At 39.0% G+C, this 22,871-nt stretch overlaps 1 protein-coding gene across 2 annotated transcripts in view; it reads right to left on the bottom strand.

Annotated features, from left to right (window-relative positions):
• Positions 1-22,871, bottom strand: part of LOC126183723 (thrombospondin type-1 domain-containing protein 7A-like) — a 1,149,604-nt gene that overhangs the window by 78,827 nt on the left and 1,047,906 nt on the right. For both annotated transcript variants that reach the window (XM_049925914.1, XM_049925915.1), the window contains 3 exons: positions 16,539-16,786; positions 7,195-7,319; positions 6,759-6,907 (listed from right to left, as the gene is read on the bottom strand). In XM_049925914.1, coding sequence (XP_049781871.1) covers positions 6,759-6,907; positions 7,195-7,319; positions 16,539-16,786 — 522 coding nt within the window. The remainder of the gene's footprint in view (positions 1-6,758; positions 6,908-7,194; positions 7,320-16,538; positions 16,787-22,871) is intronic.

The following is a 22,871-nucleotide window of genomic DNA, read 5'->3' as shown; positions in this document are numbered from 1 at the left end:
CTGGAACTTAGACCTTCCATGAAGTATGATGAAATGAAGGTTCTGGAAGAGACCCCCCCAGATACTGAGACAGTGTTATAAGAGAGTCCATAGAGATAAAGGTGATGGAAAACCTCATGAATCATGAGACTGTGTATAAACCCAGTGGAGCCTGGGATCCTCTACTGGATTGCTAATGAAAGCAGCAATAGAAATCCACAAGAAGAAGGTCCTTGATGGACCACTAGGAGCATTGGACTGGAGAGGGAACTTTGCAGGGTGCATCCAGCAGGAATGGACCACAGAGGGAGTACCTAGAACTGTGCTGGACTGAAAATAGAATGCCTGCATGCAGACATGCACACCAGTCTGAAAACAGAACACATAAGGGTGCTGCTAGTGGGAGCAAACTGAATACAGAATGCCTGGAACTGAACATGGAGGGGGAAGACTGTGATTATAATTACTGGACTCTTTCCACTTGATGAGCAGTCTCAGGTAGCACCTAATGAAGACAAGCCATGTTGTCAAAATATCAGAACCAACTCTGACCTGAACTACACCTCCCCCACATTACAGGGTAAATGCCTTGAAACACCAAATTATTTCAAAAGAGGTAAAATTTCAGTTTATCAGACTATGATACATGCCTCCCTACTGTCATATGTTTTTCCTCAGGGCCTTTTTCATGTCAGTATCAGAACACTGATTGTTTTGACTTCGACAGTTTGAGATGTAATGTGTGCCCTATCACTGTTTCTGTCATCCACATATTGTGACATTTGGATTGAGTGTGGTTACAGGCAATCCATTCATTCTAACTTTTAAGTTTATTTAATTATTTACTAACCTGATCCCCATATATGTGAGAAAAGCACACATTTTTGGCACATATATTGCATACAGCTACTCCTCACCCCTCTCTGTGCCTATCTCTTCCTCCCCTGTCTCTCTGTCCACTTCATCCTCTTCCCTCTCTCTCCATCCATATCTCTGCCCATCACCACCTTCCTCCATTTCTTTTCCCATCTCCTCCTTCCCCCATTTCTTTTTCCATCTTCTTCTGTCCCTTCTCTCCCTATCCATTCCCTGTAGCCCCGTCTTTGTGTGCCTCCTCCTGCTCCCTCTCTCCTTTCGTCCTCTCTTCTATCCATCTCAGTCATCCCCTAGCCATGACCATCTGCACATATAACCCCTGCATTATATCTTGATAAAACAGGCTGCTATTACCTGCACAACACACCTGTTGTGAGGGCAGCGTACATACTGGGGGCTGGAAAATTGTTTCTTGCTCCTGCAATGTAGGCTGCCCCGCAAAATACATCAATAAGTCACACCGATACTGTTTCCACACAACAAGCTTGTCGTGCAGGGCAGCCTATATGGCAGGTGCTGAAATACAAGTTTTTCCCCTATATCTCTATCTCCATTCCTGTGGCAGCTAGAAGGATAGAAACCCCGCAGTGGTGATACTTGTGAAGTTTGCTGTTTGTATGCCAAATTGGGCTAAAATTGATCAGAATGTTTTACTCTTATGGTTGTAGTAGCCATTCATAACAGACAGTGTCTTGTGGTGACGTACAAGGTCTGTTCAAAAAAATTCCGGAACATTTGTAATTATGCACCAGTGGTATGTTGGAGCAAAATGCAGTTGGCATCACTCCACATGCATGTGTTTAATGTGTAACTACCATAAGTTTCATTGTTGTGATTTTTTCGGATGAATCCAGGTTCTGTTTACAGCATCATGATGGTCGCATCTGTGTTTGGCGACATCGCAGTGAACACACATTGGAAGAGTGTATTCGTCATCGCCATACTGGCATATCACTCGGTCTGATGGTATGGGGTGCCAATCATTACACGTCTCGGTCACATCTTGTTCACATTGACGGCACTTTGAACAGTGGACGTTACATTTCAGATGTGTTATGACCCATGGCTCTACCCTTCATTCTATCCCTGCGAAACCCTACATTTCAGCAGGATAATGCACGACCGCATGTTGCAGGTCCTGTACGGGCCTTTCTGGATATAGAAAATGTTCGACTGCTGCCCTGGCCAGAACATTCTCCAGATCTCTCACCAATTGAAAACGTCTGGTCAATGGTGGTCGAGCAACTGGCTCATCACAATACGCCAGTCAGTACTCTTGATGAAGTGTGGTATCATGTTGAAGCTGCATGGGCAGCTGTACCTGTACATGGCATCCAAGCTCTGTTTGACTCAATGCCCAAGCGTATGAAGGCCGTTATCACGGCCAGAGGTGGTTGTTCTGGGTACTGATTTCTCAGGATCTATGCACCCAAATTGCATGAAAATGTAATCACATGTCAGTTTTAGTACAATACATTTGTCCTATGAATACCTCTGCATTTCTTCTTGGTGTAGCAATTTTAATGTTTGTGTGTGTGTGTGTGTGTGTGTGTGTGTGTGTGTGTGTGTGTGTGTGTGTGTGTGTGTGTATGTGTGTGTGTATTCATCCAGGGAATGTCTCATAATTCTGAAGGAACTGTTTTCTTAGAATTATTTGGGAAAACCATGGAAAACCTAAATCAGGGTGGCTGGACAGAGCAAACTCCATCCTCCTGAATATGAAATCAGTGGCTTAACAACCGCACTGCCTCATTCAGTTGGTCCCTGTCATACAATGACCTCATACCTTAATCATACACAATTTGCTCGAAATATAACAAAAACAGATTTTTGCACTGTACCATTGCACTCATTAGAGCTGTCTACTGGTGACTTCAGGATGACAGACATGCAAGTCTCTATCCACTCCCTTCAGTCTGTTTGGAAAACTGAGTCGGCACCTCCCCCCCCCCCCCCCCACTCCCCCCTGCCCTTGATTAGTGTGAGGTTGAGCTCAGGAAAATGACAAGACATTGTTATCATGCACTATGGGTTGGCAGATTTGCTTGTAAAAGCACTGTTTGGTTAGGTACTGTATTGTTACCATGTATCATAGATGTCCCCTTTTGATATCAACACCTACTTTGAGTTCTCTAAGTAATCTTTTTTTAGTCACACTTCTAAATAGATGTATTGTATTGAATTTTTGCATCTCCTTCAGAAATTTATTATACAGTTTTATTCTGTGATGGAAAATAATGTTTTGATTTTTCTTTCTTTCTTTTTACCCTCATTGATAAATGCAAGATCAAATTGGCTCTTGTTCTATGCTTATGCACAGAACTATTAGTGAAATACTTATTAATGTTTCCCCTGATATGCACTATATATTGATAGATATACTCTCTTGGTGCAGAAAGTATACCCAGTTTTTTTAAAAATAGTTCTGTACAATAAGCCCGACTACTACATAAATTGTTATTCTTATGGCCCTGTTAAGCAGTTTGAACACTGTGTGCATGTTTTGCATCTTTGATCTACAGAAAAGAATCCCATGGTTAAGAAATGGGTGTATGTAAAAGCAATACGAGGTCTGTTCAAAAAATTCTGCAACTTTATCCACAAAATTTTTGTGTGCTTACCTTTTACTTATTGTGCATGGTCTCTTTTGAAATACTCTCCTCCACAATTGACACACTTCTATTAATAGTGTTTCTGCTTCCAGAAGCAGTCTTGGTATGCCTCTTGTCGGATTGTGTGAAGGGCTGTCTGCAAATTTTCTTTTATCTAGTCTGTCACCCCTTCCAATGTGGTTTTCAACTTTGGAAACAAAAAAAAAAAAAAAAAAATCCACAGGTGCCAAGGCTCAAGAGTGTGGAGGATGAGTCAGCACTGTGATTTCTTTTTTTGTACACCAATAGGGATGAATGTGCAGATGTGTCATAGTGATGAAAGAGCCATGAATTGTTTTGTCACATTTCAGGCTATTTCCTTGTCATATTTTCTTGCATATATTCCAATAGTGTCATCAATTAACTCTTCATGATGAAGTAATCTTTCAAAGTCAAAGAAAACTATAAGCATGGCTCTGACATTTGACCTGACCTGATGAGCTTCTTTTTGGTCTTGGTAAACCTCCCCTAACCCATTGTGAAGATTGAACTTTGGTTGGTTGGTTGGTTGGTTTGGGGAAGGAGACCAAATGGCGTAGTCATTGGTCTCATCGGATTAGGGAAGGATGGGGAAGGAAGTCGGCCGTGCCCTTTCAGAGGAACCATTTGAACTTTGCTCTCAACATCATAACTTTAGACCCACATATCACCAGTTACAAATCTCTTAAGGAACATCTCATTCTCATTTGTGTGGCGCAAAAGCTCTTCACAGATTGAGAGGTGAAGGTCTTTTTGGTCTTGGCTCATGAACCATGGGATGAACTTGGTTGCAACACAATGCATTCCAAGATGCTGTATCGGGATTTCATGACATGATTCAACTCTAATGTTACATTCTTCTGCAATCTCTTGGACGGTAAGTCTTTGATTGGCATGCACAGTTTAGTTGAAGATCCTGACATGAATGTCACTAGCAGACACTGAATGGCATCCTGAATGAGGGCCATTCTTAACTGAAGTCTGGCCATTTTTAAATCGTGTGAACCATTTGTAACACTGAGTACAGCTTAAGCACTCTTTACCATAGGCTTCCTGCATCATTTGGTGTGTCTCTGTATAGGTTTTTTTGACTTTCACACAACATTTAATGGAGACACGTTGTCCCTCTAACTCTGCTCTCTCTAAATTCACAAACTGTGTGACACATTGTTCTACTCAATACAGCACTGAACAATAACAAACAAACACACAACAATGAAACTTATGGCAGTTACACATTAAACACAGGCGTGTAGAGTGATGCCAACTGCATTTTGCTCCGACATACCACTGGTGCATAATTACAAATATTCCGGAACTTTTTGAACAGACCTTGTACGTCGCCACAAGACACAGTCTGTTATGAACGGCTACTGCAACCATAAGAGTAAAACATTCTGATGACATTCTTGTTGCCAGTACCTTTGTGTGTTCATTCCATATTAATGTATCAAAAACAATCAGTCCAGATCACAAATGCTTTTTATTTTTGTGATACAGTAACCAGTTTCATTCATATATAGGCCATCATCAGACCTGTAATGCCTCCATTGGTGGCATGTGAAGATGATGTGTGGAGCTGTTGTAAGTGTGAAAGGCACCCGCCATTAACTGCTCAATGGCTCCATGCATCATCTCCATATGTCACCAATGGAGACATTAAAATCATTTATGGTTAGGACTAATTGCTTTCATTACATTATGATACAAGATTGTTGATGTTCCAACTATGAGTCAAAAAATTATTACATTCTGTGTTAACTGACAGTTAATGTTCATCTATAAAACTTTTGTGTTTGTTACAAAATCTAGGGGTTTATCATCTATGCTGAAAGTGACAGATTGTTTTCCTCTATGTGCCAAAGTGCTTGTTTTCTTTATGTTCAGTGATAATTTACCACATACTGTTCAATTTGAAACATCCTTGATGGATTCCTTTACCTTCTGTATCACAAGTTCTGGTGTTTATCAGTAGATTAGATTAGATTAGATTAATACTAGTTCCATGGATCATGAATACGATATTTCGTAATGATGTGGAACGAGTCAAATTTTCCAATACATGACATAATTAAGTTAATTTAACAACATACTTAAGTTAATATAACAACTTTTTCATTTTTTTTGTGTTTTTTTATTTTTATTTATTTTATTTTTTTATTATTTTTGTTTTGTTTTTTGTTTTAGTTTATATCTAAAAATTCCTCTATGGAGTAGAGTAGTGACTATGTTGTTGCTGTCATCAGGAAAGAGAAATATCTTTCTATGTATGAAAAGCCATTAATATTATTAAAAACAGAACTGGGCCTAGTCATTACCATGAGGCACTCCTACATTCATATGTTTCTTGTCTGACAATCATTTGACTAAAATTTATCATCAGCACATACGTGAACTATCTACACCTTTTTCACTCTATTCTCCATGGAATACTGGAACTACTCATTTGCTGGTCCTCTTATGCCTACTGCTTTTAGTTTATTTAATAGTATTTTATGGTCAGCACTGTTAAAAGCCTTGGACAAGTCTAAGAACATAAGTGTGACACAGTAATCCTTGCCAATAGCTTCAAGTACCATTTTTGTGTACTTTGTTATGACCAATATTGTACTTCTCCCACTAAGGAAGCAAAACTGTGCTTCATTAAAAAGGTTGTAATTATTGAAGCAACCCATTGTCAAATCTTCCATGATTGATTCAGCTATTTTTGATAATTCTGAAAGTAGGGAAACTGGCTTGTAATTTCCTGTACTCTCTGCATAACCTTGTTTTAGCATGAGCAATTTTTACCAATGTGTGTTCCATTTTTGGCTTTATTATCTGACAGCAACAATCAGAGAGGCCATGATTTTTTATAAATATTATATAATTTTCCCTGTTGATACCTGTAAACATTGAATTATTGGTTTATAACCCTAATATAATGTAACTGAAAGTACCAGAGTTTGCGAATGTTGCAGATAGAATGGAATTTTATGTGCAATTGGGTCTATATACTGTGTATTGTTTCTATACACAAATCAAGATTTTGAGTCATTTTTCCTTCATTTCATGAATACCTGACATTTAAAACATTCCCATATTGTTTAAATGGCTTTTCCAAAAGGTTTGTTCCTTGTTGGATCTCAAAATCATTCTCTCTCTTTGTTTTTATAAAGATTTCTAGAGATGTATTACTGCTACATTTACAAAATGGAATTTACTAATGTATGTACATCCATTCTACTCACTGTTACATGTATGAAAATAGCTGCACCAGACACAATTACTTACATCTAGATTACATTCACTCCATGGTCCTCTATACCATGTGTAGCAGGGAATAGCAGGACAAGGTTTGCGCTGAACCAAATCTCGTGGACAAGCTCTTCCACTGGGACTATTATTGGTCATCACAAATCGATACCTGTTCATTGCAGAACCTGTACCAGAATTATCAACTGAGTTAAATACCAACAAACTTCAGTAAAATATAAGTAGGAATGATGTAGAAATAATGTTAAATGCCAAAGTACACAAAATGTAAAATTTATATCATCCTGTGCACCTATTTTTATTCTAATGCTCTGTTTCAGTTAATGCTGATACTTTAACAAAATTTCTTAGAATATATCCACTCCTATGTATGAGGATAAGTCTTGCACAGCATAGGATCTACTCTAAGGTAAATGGTTTCTGAACATCACATCATGTTGTGTACTATATTTACCTGCACTCCCACATTGGCATCCGGCATGATCCCATGAACCCCATTCAGTTAACTCACAGTCAACAGTGCAATCCACATAACACCATTTTTCTACTGGTGAAGGTTTGGTTTGGTCATCACACCACCTGCAAAAGTACAAATCACTTCTAGTAGATGAAACGAGAGCAACTGCTCCATTAAATGCAAGTGTAAGAACATTAATTGGAATCAAATATTGTGAGCATGAGCAAACAGATACATGCCCTTGCAGACAAGTGTGTGTCACAAGAAGGATACATGGCCATAGTGGATGATAAGGGGATGCTAAGAGGGATCACCTGAAATCTGTAGTACACACTTTTTTCGTTATAAAATTGTTGTGGATTTCTAGTGATGTAGCTACCAAATTTGTGTGTGTGCCCTTCATACAGGGTGTTTCAAAAATGACCGCTATATTTGAAACGGCAATAAAAACTAAACGAGCAGCGATAGAAATACACTGTTTCTTGCAATATGCTTGGGACAACAGTACATTTTCAGGCAGACAAACTTTCGAAATTACAGTAGTTACAATTTTCAACAACAGATGGTGCTGCAGTCTGGGAAACTCTATAGTACGATATTTTCCACATATCCACCATGCGTAGCAATAATATGGCGTAGTCTCTGAATGAAATTACCCGAAACCTTTGACAATGTGTCTGGCGGAATGGCTTCACATGCAGGTGAGATGTACTGCTTCAGCTGTTCAATTGTTTCTGGATTCTGGCGGTACACCTGGTCTTTCAAGTGTCCCCACAGAAAGAAGTCACAGGGGTTCATGTCTGGCGAATAGGGAGGCCAATTCACGCTGCCTCCTGTATGTTTCTGATAGCCCAAAGCAATCACACGATCATCGAAATATTCATTCAGGAAATTAAAGACGTCGGCCGTGCGATGTGGCCGGGCACCATCTTGCATAAACCACGAGGTGTTTGCAGCGTTGTCTAAGGCAGTTTGTACTGCCACAAATTCATGAAGAATGTCCAGATAGCGTGATGCAGTAATCGTTTCGGATCTGAAAAATGGGCCAATGATTCCTTTGGAAGAAATGGCGGCCCAGACCAGTACTTTTTGAGGATGCAGGAACGATGGGACTGCAACATGGGGCTTTTCGGTTCCCCATATGCACCAGTTCTGTTTATTGATGAAGCCGTCCAGGTAAAAATAAGCTTCATCAGTAAACCAAATGCTGCCCACATGCATATTGCCGTCATCAATCCTGTGCACTATATCGTTAGCGAATGTCTCTCGTGCAGCAATGGTAACGGTGCTGAGGGGTTGCCGCGTTTGAATTTTGTATGGATAGAGGTGTAAACTCTGGCACATGAGACGATACGTGGACATTGGCATCATTTGGACCACAGCTGCAACACGGCGAACGGAAACCTGAGGCCGCTGTTGGATCACCTGCTGCACTAGCTGCGCGTTGCCCTCTGTGGTTGCCGTACGCGGTCGCCCTACCTTTCCAGCACGTTCATCCGTCACGTTCCCAGTCCGTTGAAATTTTTCAAACAGATCCTTTATTGTATCGCTTTTCGGTCCTTTGGTTACATTAAACCTCCGTTAAAAACTTCGTCTTGTTGCAACAACACTGTGTTCTAGGCGGTGGAATTCCAACACCAGAAAAATCCTCTGTTCTAAGGAATAAACCATGTTGTCTACAGCACACTTGCACGTTGTGAACAGCACACGCTTACAGCAGAAAGACGACGTACAGAATGGCGCACCCACAGACTGCGTTGTCTTCTATATCTTTCACATCACTTGCAGCGCCATCTGTTGTTGAAAATTGTAACTACTGTAATTTCGAAAGTTTGTCCGCCTGAAAATGTACTGTTGTCCCAAGCATATTGCATCAAACAGTGTATTTCTATCGCTGCTCGTTTAGTTTTTATTGCCGTTTCAAATATACTGGTCATTTTTGAAACACCCTGTAGTTCATGTGTGAAGTTTGTGCTTGATTATGTCATTAGAAGGCACCTGGCCTGCTAGTATGACAGCAGTTGCATGTGCAGCCTGTTGGCTGCAGTCCCTGTTAGAACTAATGACTATCAAGGCCAGAGCTCAAGGTTCTGGTGGCCACTTGTGTGTTGTCTGTTGTCTGCACTTTGTCTTTCATGGGGTTATGCTTTTTTTGAGTTAGAACATGTTGGCAATGCGTACAGTATTTGACTCTGTGGGTTCCTTTTCAGTCATTTGTTGTTTGAGTTTAATGTCCTTGGAGGCAGTGATTAAATCTCTTCTTGAGCAATGGCAGGCACTGACAGTTGCTATATCCAGTTTAATGACAACACTGACACAACATGCTGCCTCACCAGCAACATATCCATGCCATTCCCTGCATACAATGATGCAGCAGGAGACTGAGATACCTATGAAAATAGCCTGCAACAACATTTCCAGGCATCTGGGGTAACAGATGTAAACCTGTGAAAAGTTCTTTTTTTGTCATGGAGCTCACATCATTTATATCAGTTGTTGTGGCAATTCACCCCATAAACATTCAAGTTTTTGTTTTGATCAGATATGTAACATACTATCTACCTGTCACTGTAAATGTACTCATGTTGTTGCTGCTTGTTTGGAGTTTTACCATTGCCAAAAGTGGCCAAAACAGTCATAAAGGACATGGGCGGCAGCCCTACATGGACTTTGTTATTGTTATATTTTTGTGACAAATGTTCATAAGGAATGCTATGCTGATTAAATGGTTCAAGATGCAATCATAAATCTTGCTCCTGACAGGAAAGTTCAACAGTGAGTTCTACTGTGTGAAAATCTTATGCTTATGGACGTATTAAACATAACACAGTCACCTGAAGTTTCATAGGCTTTACGTAGTCAGACAGGAGACCGGTCTGAAGTTTCAGAAATCAATTCCTCTCACTCCTCTCAGCCTTCAGTCAGTTTTAAAGGGAATGGAGAAGCCATTGTAACAGTCTGACAGATGTTGGTTGGTTGGTTTGTGGGATTAAAGGGACCAGACTCTGACAGATGTCTCAGTGTCATATAGGTAACTGTTGTTCATGACAACAATGGTCTGCGTAACAACAGCAACAGCCTGATTTTCTGCTGCATCATGCCCATGCTTTTCATTCAACATGAATGGCCCACATGCCCCAAGACTAGGCAATGTGTAATAGGTGCCATAAAAATGACACATTGCTTTTGTGTGTAACTCTCTTCTGAACCTGAGTACTCAAAATGCATGTGCACAAGGGTGCAGCAGCAACGTTGGTGAATTCTCAAACTTATGTGGATTTGGGTTCTCTCCCTCTGGCCCATTGTCATGGAGGCTGGTGAGTTATAACAAGCAACAGATTTCCAGTCTTGGACAGTTTTATATACCTGGGACTTAAAGGCTGTGGTTAATTCATTAACACTCCTAGCTGTGGAAAATGTTTACACTGAAAATCTGTTTGGTTTGTACACTTCTAAACTTTTAGCATTCTCCATCGATAACAAAGTGCATTTAGTTTCTGATCAAGTTCCATATCAACAGTTAGATGCTCTCTGTGCTGAATTTTCCTATTTCTTTTCTCCACGACTGAGATGCGCAACAGAATTTCAGGCTCATATTACAATGAAATGGTCTGCCCACCCCCATTTTTTCCAGGCTTGCTCAGTACCCATAACTTTACAGGTAAAAGTAAGAGCAGAATTAGATCATCTTCAATTCCTTGATGTTATTTGACTTATTCCTTCCAATGATTGGTCAACACCACTGGTGATAATAAAGAAACCTAAAGGTAAATTACACCTCTGAAGTGAGTTTAAAAAATCAATTAAAGCACAGTTAATCATTGATACCTGTCCATTACCATACCCTGATGAGCTGTTAGCATAATTATAGGGGAGCCTTATTTTTCAATGATTGACTTAGCAGATGCATATTTACAGCTGTTGCTAGATAAAGAATCTAAACACCACCTAGTTATCAATACATCATTTGAGCTTTATCAATATCAGCATTTGCCTTTTGGTGTGGTAAGTGCACCAGATATTTTTCAACACTTTTTAAAGCAACTTATTGCATTAGTTCCAGGCTGCATCAACTATTTAGATGACATAGTGGTGTCTGACACCTCTACACAGGAACATTTGCAGAACCTTCATGCTCTATTTTCTGTTTGATGGTCAGCAGGGTTAATGTCCAGTTTGAACAAGACACAGTTTCTTCAACCATCTATTATTAATTTGGGTATTTAACCATCATGCCAGCATACTGATGCTATTGCTGTATTGCCTCACCCCACAGGCATTTTTAGGCACAATTGTGTACTACTTCAAATTCATATCTGATGCTGCTACTGTGGTGCAACCATTCCATGCAACATTACATAATGATGTTCACTACGTATGATCCCCAGCTTGTGACCAGGCATTCAAGTTGTCGAAAGTTCAAGCTGCAGTCAGCTTCTTGTTTCATCAGTTTTCAGCCAGGCCAGCACCTTGTGGTAGCCATAGACATATCTCAGTTCGGCCTTGGCACCGTCCTTGCTCATATGTATGCAGATGGAACAGAACACACTATTGCATATGCCTCTAAAACCTTAAATTCAGCACAACAGCGTTGTTCTCAGATACAGAAAGGGGCTTTAGCAAATGTGTATTCTCAAAAACAAAAATTTCATGTTATTCTATATGGGTTTAAGTTTCATCTGATCACAGACCACAAACCACTGGTATCTGTTTTAAAACCACAGGTATTCTTTCCAGACAAAGCTATGCATTGCTTGCAGCAGTGAGCTATTTTTCCTGTTATGACACAGTTAGGAGGTATATTTTTGACCAATGGTGTAACATGCAAATACTAATGCCTTATCATCTTTGCCAATGTGTCCAGATTCAGTTTGATAAAGGGGAATTGCTTTGTTTTCATTTGGACAAAATGTTGTTGATGGTTTACCTATTACTGGCACTAAAATTGCAGCTGCAGTAGTTGTGGATCCTATTTTAAGCCAAATTGTTTCTTTTGATGATGTTATGCATTTATTACCTGTGGACCACTGGGATGTGTCATGTACAAAAGTTCTAGCATGCAGGCATGTTTTCTGGACAAGCACTGAAGTGGAAATTGTGTGAGTTGTTGCAACCTGCCCACAGTGTGTCACCCATCAGGCAAACCTCCCCCCCCCCCCCCAATCCCCCCTCCACAGTGCATATTTGTCACCATGGCCAATTACACAGCAGTCTTGGGAATCAATTCAAGTGTAAAGTCTGCCGTGTATGATAGTTATACACAATGGCCTCCAGTATGCATCTCAGGAATTAGAAGATTAAAAAAAAAGTGGTGTTTACCATGTCACAGCTCCTCCTTTACACCCTCAATCAAATAGAGAAGCTGAACAAGTAGTATGAACATTTAAGATTCACACAAAAAAACATGTTTCGGAAGTGTCGCCGGAAGTGGCTCTGACTGGTTCCTCAGTTCTTACAGTTTTACCCCAGTTGGAGATAAAGAGTTCAATAGAATTGTTGTATGACTGTTAGCCCCAGATTCTGCTACATCTGCTCCAACTGACACCAGGACATCTGCTGACATTGTCTCCACAATGCTTATGACTGGCACAGTTGCAATTTTGGCTGCTGACTGAAATGGCTGCCAGTAGTCACCATGGCCAACACCTCTGCATTGTTCACACTGCTGAGGGAAGGGCATCATGACACCTTGACCACCTATGACCCTGTGTGGGCACCTGCATACCAGGAATATCTCTGCTGCCCTCGTGTCCTCCGTCTCATTAATCGTGGATGGTGCATTCGCTGCTGCCGACATTATCACAACTGTCTCCTCTGATGTAGGTGCCCCATTCAGCTGTTGGTGGTCAAGTCAGGACCGCAGTTCTTGCACTGTCCCAGCCAACACCTCTGCCACTGCCACCTCTGTTGCAGCCAGTGCTGCCTATTGAGCCACCTTCACTGTGGCTTCCTTCACTGAGGATGAACTCAGATGTGGAAATGAAATCTTCACCACCATCACCTGTGCTACCATATGGACTCTCACAGGGAGGCAGGTGCCACACCTTTCTGCCCTCATACCACTTCTGACCCTACACACTAACAGCAGCACATCACATGGCTCATTAATCAATGACAACAACAGAAGAAATGGACATGAGCACAGTGTTCACTTCTTTGCAAAGGAAGAGGAGTGCTGTAACTAACAAATTTGTGTGTGTGCTGCTTCATAGCTTGCACATGAAGTTCGTGCTTGATTTGGCCACTAGAGGCCACTCGGCCAGCTAGTATGACAGCAGTTGCATGCACAGCCTGGCATTTGTGCCCCTGTTAGAGCTAATGACTATATAGGCTGGAGTGCCAGCCTCTGCTGGTTGCTTGTGTGTTGTCTACTGTATGCACTTAGTCTCTCATGTGTTTATGCTTTTTCATGTAATAAAGTTCAGTGTTCTTGGGTTAGAACACCAGCTGTGTTCCTTTTCCAATGAATTAAATTTTTTAATCTGATTATGGCTTTGTTTTACTGTATTTTATTTCAATCCTTCTATCATCCATATGTATGGACACTGATTTTTGTGCCACTGACAGGATCAATATACAACAAAAATTTGTAAGGGTACTGTCATAACATTTTGTCTCATTATTTACAGAATGCACAGTATTGCCTTGGTGATGGTGCAGCTGTACATTGATGAGGAAATACCAAATGCCTACAACCATGTTCTGCATGCTTCAATTATTATGGAGGTGAAATTTGATACTTGACTGACACCTTTGGCTATATTTTAACTTTTCCTCTGCCACAACATGTAGTCCAGTTGTCAATATTTCCTTCTGAAGAAGACTGTTTATAAATGTTGACACCACAGTAAAGGGGTTTTAGTAAACCCATTTGCAACTGATTGGTTGTTTACCATCTCTAAAAGAATATTTATCTGTTTATTTCAAGAAGTTTAGTTACTTACATTGTGAGTAGGATTCTAAAACATCAGTTCCATTCAGATCTCAAAGAAAGCTTTTATAGATTTTTTGCATGAAGGTTTGTCTCATCCTGCAGTTATGAAATTTTATTTTTCCCAACATACGAGGTGTGGCTAGAAAAAAACCGGACTAGTACTGGTGAAACAATAAAACGAATGCAATAAGGCTGAAAGTCACATGGCCTGTCACGTGACTCTCACTCCACCTACTGCTCGAGTTTCATCTGCCTCCTGCACTCAGTCTGCCCGTGGCGTCTGTTTTAAGTAGTTGACGTTTTGTCTGTGCGTCGGAAAATGTTGAGTGTACAGAAAGAACAGCGTGTTAACATCAAATTTTGTTTCAAACTAGGAAAATCTGCAAGTGAAATGTTTGTAATGTTACAACAAGTGTACGGCAATGATTGTTTATCGCGAACACAAGTGTTTGAGTGGTTTAAACAATTTAAAGGTGGCCGCGAAAACACCAGTGATGACACTCGCACTGGCAGACCATTGTTAGCAAAAACTGATGCAAACATTGAAAAAATCGGTAAACTTGTTCGACAAGATCGCTGTCAACTCCTGTTAACTCAGACACTGCTCTGATTGTTAAACAGCGTTCTTGTCGAACAAGTTTACCGATTTTTTCAATGTTTGCATCAGTTTTTGCTGACAATGGTCTGCTAGTGCGAGTGTCATCACTGATGTCTTCGCGGCCATCTTTAAATCGTTTAAACCACTCAAACACTTGTGTTCGTGATAAACAATCATTGCCGTACACTTGTTGTAACATTACAAACGTTTCACTTGCAGATTTTCCTAGTTTGAAACAAAATTTGATGTTAACATGCTGTTCTTTCTGTACACTCAACATTTTCCAACGCACAGACAAAACGTCAACTACTTAAAACAGACGCCACGGGCAAACTGAGTGCAGGAGGCAGATGAAACTCAAGCAGTAGGCGGAGCGAGAGTCACATGACAGGCCACGCGACTTTCAGCCTTATTGCATTCGTTTTATTGTTTCACCAGTACTAGTCCGGTTTTTTTCTAGCCACACCTCGTGTTATGGCACAGCTAATGTCACCTCCAACTGCTATAACTTGTCAAATGAGTCTGGTGGCTCCAACTACAGTGTTTGTCATATTTATGATTGTTATCCTTGTGCAAACTATCTGTGTAGAGACTCAGTTTCTTCCTATGTTGCTTTAAGGTTTCACTCTATTGCCAGAAATATGCTACATTCTACCCCATGGAGCCTGTCTTTCTGTAAACATTTAGGTTTGCCCGCAAATATCTCACAACTATAACTTTTTTGTTTTAACTGACGCTTGGTATTGAGTACTATCCTGGGCCCAAAGTTTTTCAACAGCACTTCAAATGCTGACTTTCTTTGTGAATCTTTCTACATTTGATCACTAATATCTCGATAGTGTCACCTATTTGGAGAACATATTGATATCTGATATGAATATTCTGGAGCTCTGTGCAGAAATATTTATGCTATTTGAACAGAGAATCTACAACTCTTAAAAAATTACTGCATGTATTACAAACACAGTTAACTACACTGGCAGCTGCTTAAATGTTCAGTACTGCCACTGATTCACCTCTTCACAGTAAAGGGAATGGGCAAAATGCAGAGCAGTATTTAGTTGGTAGAAAGCAGCTTCTATGGGAGTGGACAATATTTGGGGTATTTTAGATATGTATTTCTCTGTAGTTACCCCAACACAATCACTCACAACAATTCCACTTATTTTCAAAAGTAGTAACTCACTATCTCTGCATATATCAATATGCATTGCAATGTTTGTACTGCAGATAATATCATGAGCATTTTGGAACATGCATTATTACAAATAAGTGAAAATAATCTCCACCGCAATGCACAGCCTCACAGTATTCTAAAATTCTATTACAGTGTAGACATGGACAAGGATATAAAATGCTTTTTTTGTCAACAAGGACAGTATAGCGAAGAAAGTATTTGTTATATTTTTCCTATTGTGGATACTGTATCAATGAGAAGCTGGTCCTAAAATTTAAATAAAATGAGTGAATGTTCTAGTAACACTTCTTTTTTTTTAATATCAGGCAGCAGATAGGAAAATGGTTTCTCATATTTACATTGGCTCATGTGTGATCCTCACCTGCTGTCTTTTGTCATAATTTCTTTTTAGTTTTTGTGTGGAATGTGGCTCACCTTTGCTTCATACTTTCTGAACAATGTGATGATATAAACTAATTTTAATGTTTCACTTATAAAAAAATCAACTCCTGGATAAAAATTTTATCTTCTATCCATATACTAAACAGGTAAGTTTTCAGATATATCAAAATTGGTTAGTTTACAATTAGTACAACAAATTTTGCCAGATAACACATGAATTGTCATATTACCTGTCCTCAACAGTTCTTCCATCGCTTCGTCGACAATAGACAGCTCTTGCCTGTATTCCTTCTCCACATGGGCTTCCACCTAATGGTAAACAAGAACTAAATCGAGTCTCTTGCCAGCTATATGTGAAACAAGTTACATTGATTTCACAGGACTGAACCTCTATTAAAGGAGGACATGGGTAGTCTGCTTTGGCTGGTTTTCTCAGCACTGATCTTGTCCTCTGACGTTGTTTGTTCACATCACATGGCTGTAAATTGAGAGAAAAAACAGAAGCGTGTATAAATATTTAGCACTATGTAGTGACTAATAAAATACATTTTAAATCTAAAATTAGAGTTGTAATGTTGATAAAGAGGCAGGTATATAATACAATCTTATTTGAGAAGCAGTACATAAATATTTCAGTGGCATGGGTGAAACTAATTACACTATTTGAATTCTGGTACTTACATGGCACATACATTACATTTTAGTAAATGCAGATTCACTTACACACAATCACTAATGCTGAAGGGCCAGCTGTGATATGAACTAAGAAAGGACATTGCATCTCGATTTTCCAAAGCCAAAAGTTCAGCTGTTGAGACATATCCAAGGTGCAAGAGAGGTAAAATGCATAAAAGAAGTAACAAAGCAGAGAATGGAACATCACACAAAACAAAGCTCAGAATAACTGCATAATAAGAGGCTAATGCATCTATGGCTTGTTACACCTAAAGCTCAAGTTTTGGAGTGCCTACTTACTAACTGTAGAGGACTGTCTATTCAGAAGTATATGCTGACTAGCAACCTTCCCCTGCTTCACACAGGTACCAATCACAATTAATAAAAATATTCTGGGCTATCATGCCATGGTTGCCCAGTATATTTAATTAATTGTGACAATTCCAGTCATAAAAGTTTACATTTTACACAGGAAGCACTAACTAGTAAACCTACCCAAGGGATACACTTCAGTTTTTATTGGCTTTGAATACACTGTAGTGTGGAGCAAACTTAAAGAATTTTTTTTATATATGTGTGGATCTTAAATGTGTGAAATGCCCCCTTGAAAAAATTGAACATAATACGCTCTACGGAAAAATTAATAAACAAGGAGTTAAAGAAGTTATGAAAATTGGGCATAAATTGATATTCATACAATTTATAACAGAAAAAGTAAATTTTTAAACTTTGGTGGCCAATGGATGAATGTGTGACACTGCAGCACAGTTTCACTGCATACAGTAATATAGAGATATTTCTAGCTCATTACTGACAAATGTATATTTGGAATACCACTTCCTCATATATGATTGAATTTGTTGTTAATGGCATTATGCATTTTGCTATTAAACATCAAAATAAAAAGCTAAATAATGGGTGGTTGGGGGTTTAAAAAATGATGTTATTGACAAATCTAGTTGCATCATTGTAAAATACATTGCAGATAATAGACATTTTATTTATATCTATTTTTTATATCTGGTACCATTTCAGTGGTATTCATTCAGAAATATGGAACTCAATTTTTTTCATGGTGGCTTTACACAGCCCTACTGGCCAAATGGGCACATAAAAAAATAGGTGTCTCTTATTTGGCTGTACACTACATGTTCAAAGTCAATCAAAACTGAAATATATCACTTGTGTAGGTTTACTTGTAAGTATCTGCGATCAGACATCTTGTCTGACATTGCAGTAATTTTGTACACAGGCTGCTGCATAGAACTATGATAAAAATTCCGAGGACAATATCAGGTAAATGAATATCATCACTTTCATATAATTTAAATTATTTCAGCAGTGTGTGCCAGGAAAGTTCTCAGGAGGCATGAATGTAATCTATCCATATTTAACTGGTATTTGGGGCAATATGTCATGGCAGTGATGGGAGCTGCCAGCAACTGTGCTGCCCCATCCATCTGACAGCAGCACCAATTCAGCACAAGCTACAGCCACTTGGCTACAGCACAGCACAGCACAGCTACATATACTTCTCCCCATCTCTCGGTCCATCTCCTCCTCACAACTCTCTTTGTCCATCACTTCCTCCATCTCTCTCCCTGTCCGTTGTCTCCCCCCCCTTTCTCTGACCATCTCCTCCTCCTCCTCCTCTCTCTCTATCCATCCCCTCCTCCCCTCCATTGGTCTGTCACCTTATCTCCCTATGTCCAACTAATGATTCCCTTTCTCTCTCATCCCCTACTCTCCTTTGCTCTGACCACCTCCTCTTCCCCCTCTCTTTGCCGATCTCCTCCTGCCCCCCCCCCCCCCCAATCTCTCTTCTCTCTCTGGCTCTGGCATCTTTTTCTCCCCCCCCCTTCCCCCCTCCCTACACACTCAGACTAATGTCTCAATTTTTGTCCCTGACTTGTAGGCTGCCAGACAGCAAAGCAACTCAGTATGGCAGGCTCACAGTAGTGGGGTCAGCCCAAACAAATACTGATCATCACGCCTTTTATGCAAAATGCCCATTGTCAATGGAAAGTGTCAGCTTGTATCCCATTACAAACATAATTTTTAAAGTAAACTTTTACATGCCCATTTGACAGAGCAGTCCCAAATTAGTTTGGTGCAATTTTAATTTTGTCAATATGTATTTGATAGAGACAGTAAAATATGAAGAACAAGCAGTACTCCTACAGGGAATGAGTAGTAGTGCTGGGTGGCTGTAGCAGACAGTGTGGGCACAGTGGCATGTGAGTTGTTGCTGGAGTACTCTATACTGGGCATCACATTAAACAGATTATTATCAGTATTTCTTTGGACTGACTCAATCTACACATCGCAAAAACGAAATTGAAAATATCTGCTGAAACACCAGAGAATTTGTGCCTGTTAGAAGAGACACCCATTATATAAGCGCTGACATATGCTGAGAGGTAAGCCACAAATTGAGAGACAACAGCACACAAAAAAAGAACAGGATATGAGAAAGAGAAGTTATAGAAGACAGGATAGGAACATAAAGTTATCTAATACAGAAATATTAATGAAATAAAGAAGTATGAAGCCAAAAAATAAAGAAGGCAAACATAAATGAAGGAATAAATAGAGACAACAACAAAATTTAAAGATAAAATAGTATTTCATCTATTCCCAGAAACTGTTAGTTAGTTGTTATGTGTTCCATTGACCAGTCTCACATGAATTAAGATTTTTTATTTAAGTGTAAAATTTTTATTACCTACCCCATTCCTTTAAATGCAACATATTCCTTATATTATACCTATGGATTTATGTATCCCTATTCAAGACTTCATCTATGGTATAGATGGAGTTCTCAAGGAGATATGATTTCAATTTATTTTTAAAACTATTACTGCTGTATGTCACACATTTTGTTTCATCTGACAATTTATGAAAAAGTTTTACAACAGTGTATTTTACCCCTTCCTGTGCCAAAGATAGGTTAAGTAGAGGATAGTGTAAGTCTTTCTTTCTTCTGGTATTATAATCATGAATGTCACTGTTGTTTTTAAACTGGTCCATGTTGGTGAAAACAAATTTCATTACTGAGTAAATGAACTGTGAGGCTGTTGTAAGAATTCCTAACCTTTCAAAAATATGCCTACAACATGTGCGACTATGATCCCCACACATTATTCTAACCACTTTCTTCTGAGCAGTGAATGCTTTTTACCTAAGTGTAGAATTACCTCAAAATATTATTCCATATGACATCAGAGAGTGAAAGTATGCAAATTTTGTTGGCTTGCTAATTTCTATGTGCTCAAAATTAGCAATTATTCTCACTACAAAAGTTGCTGAACCGAGTCGCTATAGGATATCCAAAATATGAATTTTCCAAATAAGATTCTCATCTATATGAATACCCAAAAACTTCATATGCTCTATCCTAACTACTGACTTCTGTTGATGCATTATATTTATTGAAGGAACTGTACTCTTTGCAGTAGAAAATTGGATGTACTGTGTTTTTTCAAAATTCAGTGCAAGCACATTGTCAGAACACCAATCAATAACTTTTCCAAAGACATTATGTGTATCATTTTCTATTCACGTTTCTTTTAGTGCATTAATAACGATGCTTGTATCATAAGCAAACAGTGTCAGTTTAGCTGCTTGTTTAAGATAAGAAGGGAGGTCATTCACATATATCAAGAAGAGAAGGGGACCCATAATCGTACCCTGTGGAACACCTAATGTAATTTCACCCCAGGTAGATGAAGTGCTGAACTTCCTTAAATCACTTCTACATCTACATCTACATCCATACTCCGCAAGCCACCTGACAGCGTGTGGTGGAGGGTACCTTGTGTACCTCTATCGGTTCTCCCTTCTAGTCCAGTCTCGTATTGTTCGTGGAAAGAAGGATTGGCAGTATGCCTCTGTGTGGGCTCTAATCTCTCTAATTTTATCCTCATTGTCTCTTTGCGAGATATACATAGGAGGGAGCAATATACTGCTTGACTCCTCGGTGAAGGTATGTTCTCGAAACTTCAACAAAAGCCCGTACCGAGCTACTGAGTGTGTCTCCTGCAATGCTTTCGCAATTACTAAATGATCCTGTAACAAAGTGTGCTGCTCTCTGTTGAATCTTCTATATCTCTTCTATCAACACTATGTGGTACGGATCCCACACTGGTGAGCAGTATTCAAGCAGTGGGCAAACAAGTGTACTGTAACCTACTTCCTTTGTTTTCGGATTGCATTTCCTTAGGATTCTTCCAATGAATCTCAGTCTGGCTTCTGATTTACTGACAATCAACTTTTTATGATCATGCCATTTTAAATCACTCCTAATGAGTACTCCCAGATAATTTATAGAATTAACTGCTTCCAGTTGCTGACCTGCTATATTGTAGCTAAATGATAAGGCATCTTTCTTTCACTTAAGCCATATAAAGAAACTTTTTGCTTCCTGTTCTGTAGATATGGCTTAAACCACTCACATTCTGTTCCATTTATACCACAGAATTGTAATCTCTGTAACATAATGGCATGGTACCCAGAAAATTCCAATTGGTGACATTTTACTATTTAAAGACACTATTATGTTGGCAGTGAAATTGTATAGTTCTGTCTCAGTGGAACAGCATTTTTAAAATCCAAACTGTGATTTACTAAGTATCCCATTACTTTGGAGATGGCTAACTACTCTTGAGTATCCAGAATGAGATTTTCACTCTGCAGCAATGTACTCTTGAGTACATTGCTTTCTCAACTATTTTTGAAAATGCTGAAGCAAGGATATGTGGCTGGTAATTATTGACATCTGTGGTGTCTTCTTCTTTGTAGAGAGGTTTGAACATGGCATATTTTAACCTGTCTTGGAAAATACCTTGTGTTAGTGATGCATTACAGATGTGACTCAGAACATCAGCTGTAACAGCTCCACATTGTTCTAATATCATGTTAGATATGTCAGCTACTCCCACAGAACATTTATTTTTCAAAGATTTAATGATATTCCTTATTTAACAAGAGGCTGTTAGATGAAAATTAATCTGAGTAGGATTTCTCAAAAGTGACTCTTCCATATACTTCTTGGCTTTTTTAAACTATTCTCACCAATTTTTTCACCTACACTTAACAAATGGTTGTTAAATGCATTAGCTACTCGTGTGCTGTTGGTTAAGATGGTCTCATTCTCTTTAATAATAATATTATCTACCCCAGTGGTTACTTTTCTTGTCTCTCTTCTAAGAACATTCCATACTGATTTGATTTTATTGCCCGAGTTGTTAATTTCATCTCTAATACGCGTATTTTCTGATTTTCTGACAAATTTTCTCAGTATGTTAGAATAATTTTTATAGTGTAAAATTATTCTGGGTCTTTACTAATTCTTGCTGCCTCATACAATTTTCTTTAGCTTTCTGAAGACACTTTAATATCTGTAGTGATCCAAGGTTTCTTTGAAAACTGTTTATTGTTACATTTAGTAACTTTTTCTTGGGCAACAGTGTTCAAAATGGGATATAAATTTATTAAGAAATATGTTGCATTTAATATTGGCATTTGGTGCATTATATACAGTTCCCCAATTAACATTTTCAAAACTTTCTCTGAAGTGCTCTATAGATACCAGGTTGACCAGCCTTACACTTTTACTTAATGGTTTCTGAACTGTACACCCTCCTAAGTTTTGTAAGTTAATCAGTTGTGCATCATGGTCTGATAATCCATTTATCACAGGGAATTCACGCATTAGTTTTACATCCTCTTGTTGTACAAATACATAATCTATCAGAGTGCTACTGTCTTGAGCTATACATGTAGGGAAATTGATAACTGATTCTAAGTTATATGTCATTAATAACACTTCTACTTCACTATTCCTATCAAAATTGCTTAGAAAGTTTACATGGAAATCACCACAGATT

The sequence above is a fragment of the Schistocerca cancellata genome, chromosome 4 (genome assembly GCF_023864275.1).
Source record: "Schistocerca cancellata isolate TAMUIC-IGC-003103 chromosome 4, iqSchCanc2.1, whole genome shotgun sequence".
Classification (NCBI taxonomy): domain Eukaryota; kingdom Metazoa; phylum Arthropoda; class Insecta; order Orthoptera; family Acrididae; genus Schistocerca; species Schistocerca cancellata.
Note: the sequence above shows the minus strand (reverse complement) of the source record. Positions and strands in the feature narration are given on the sequence as shown.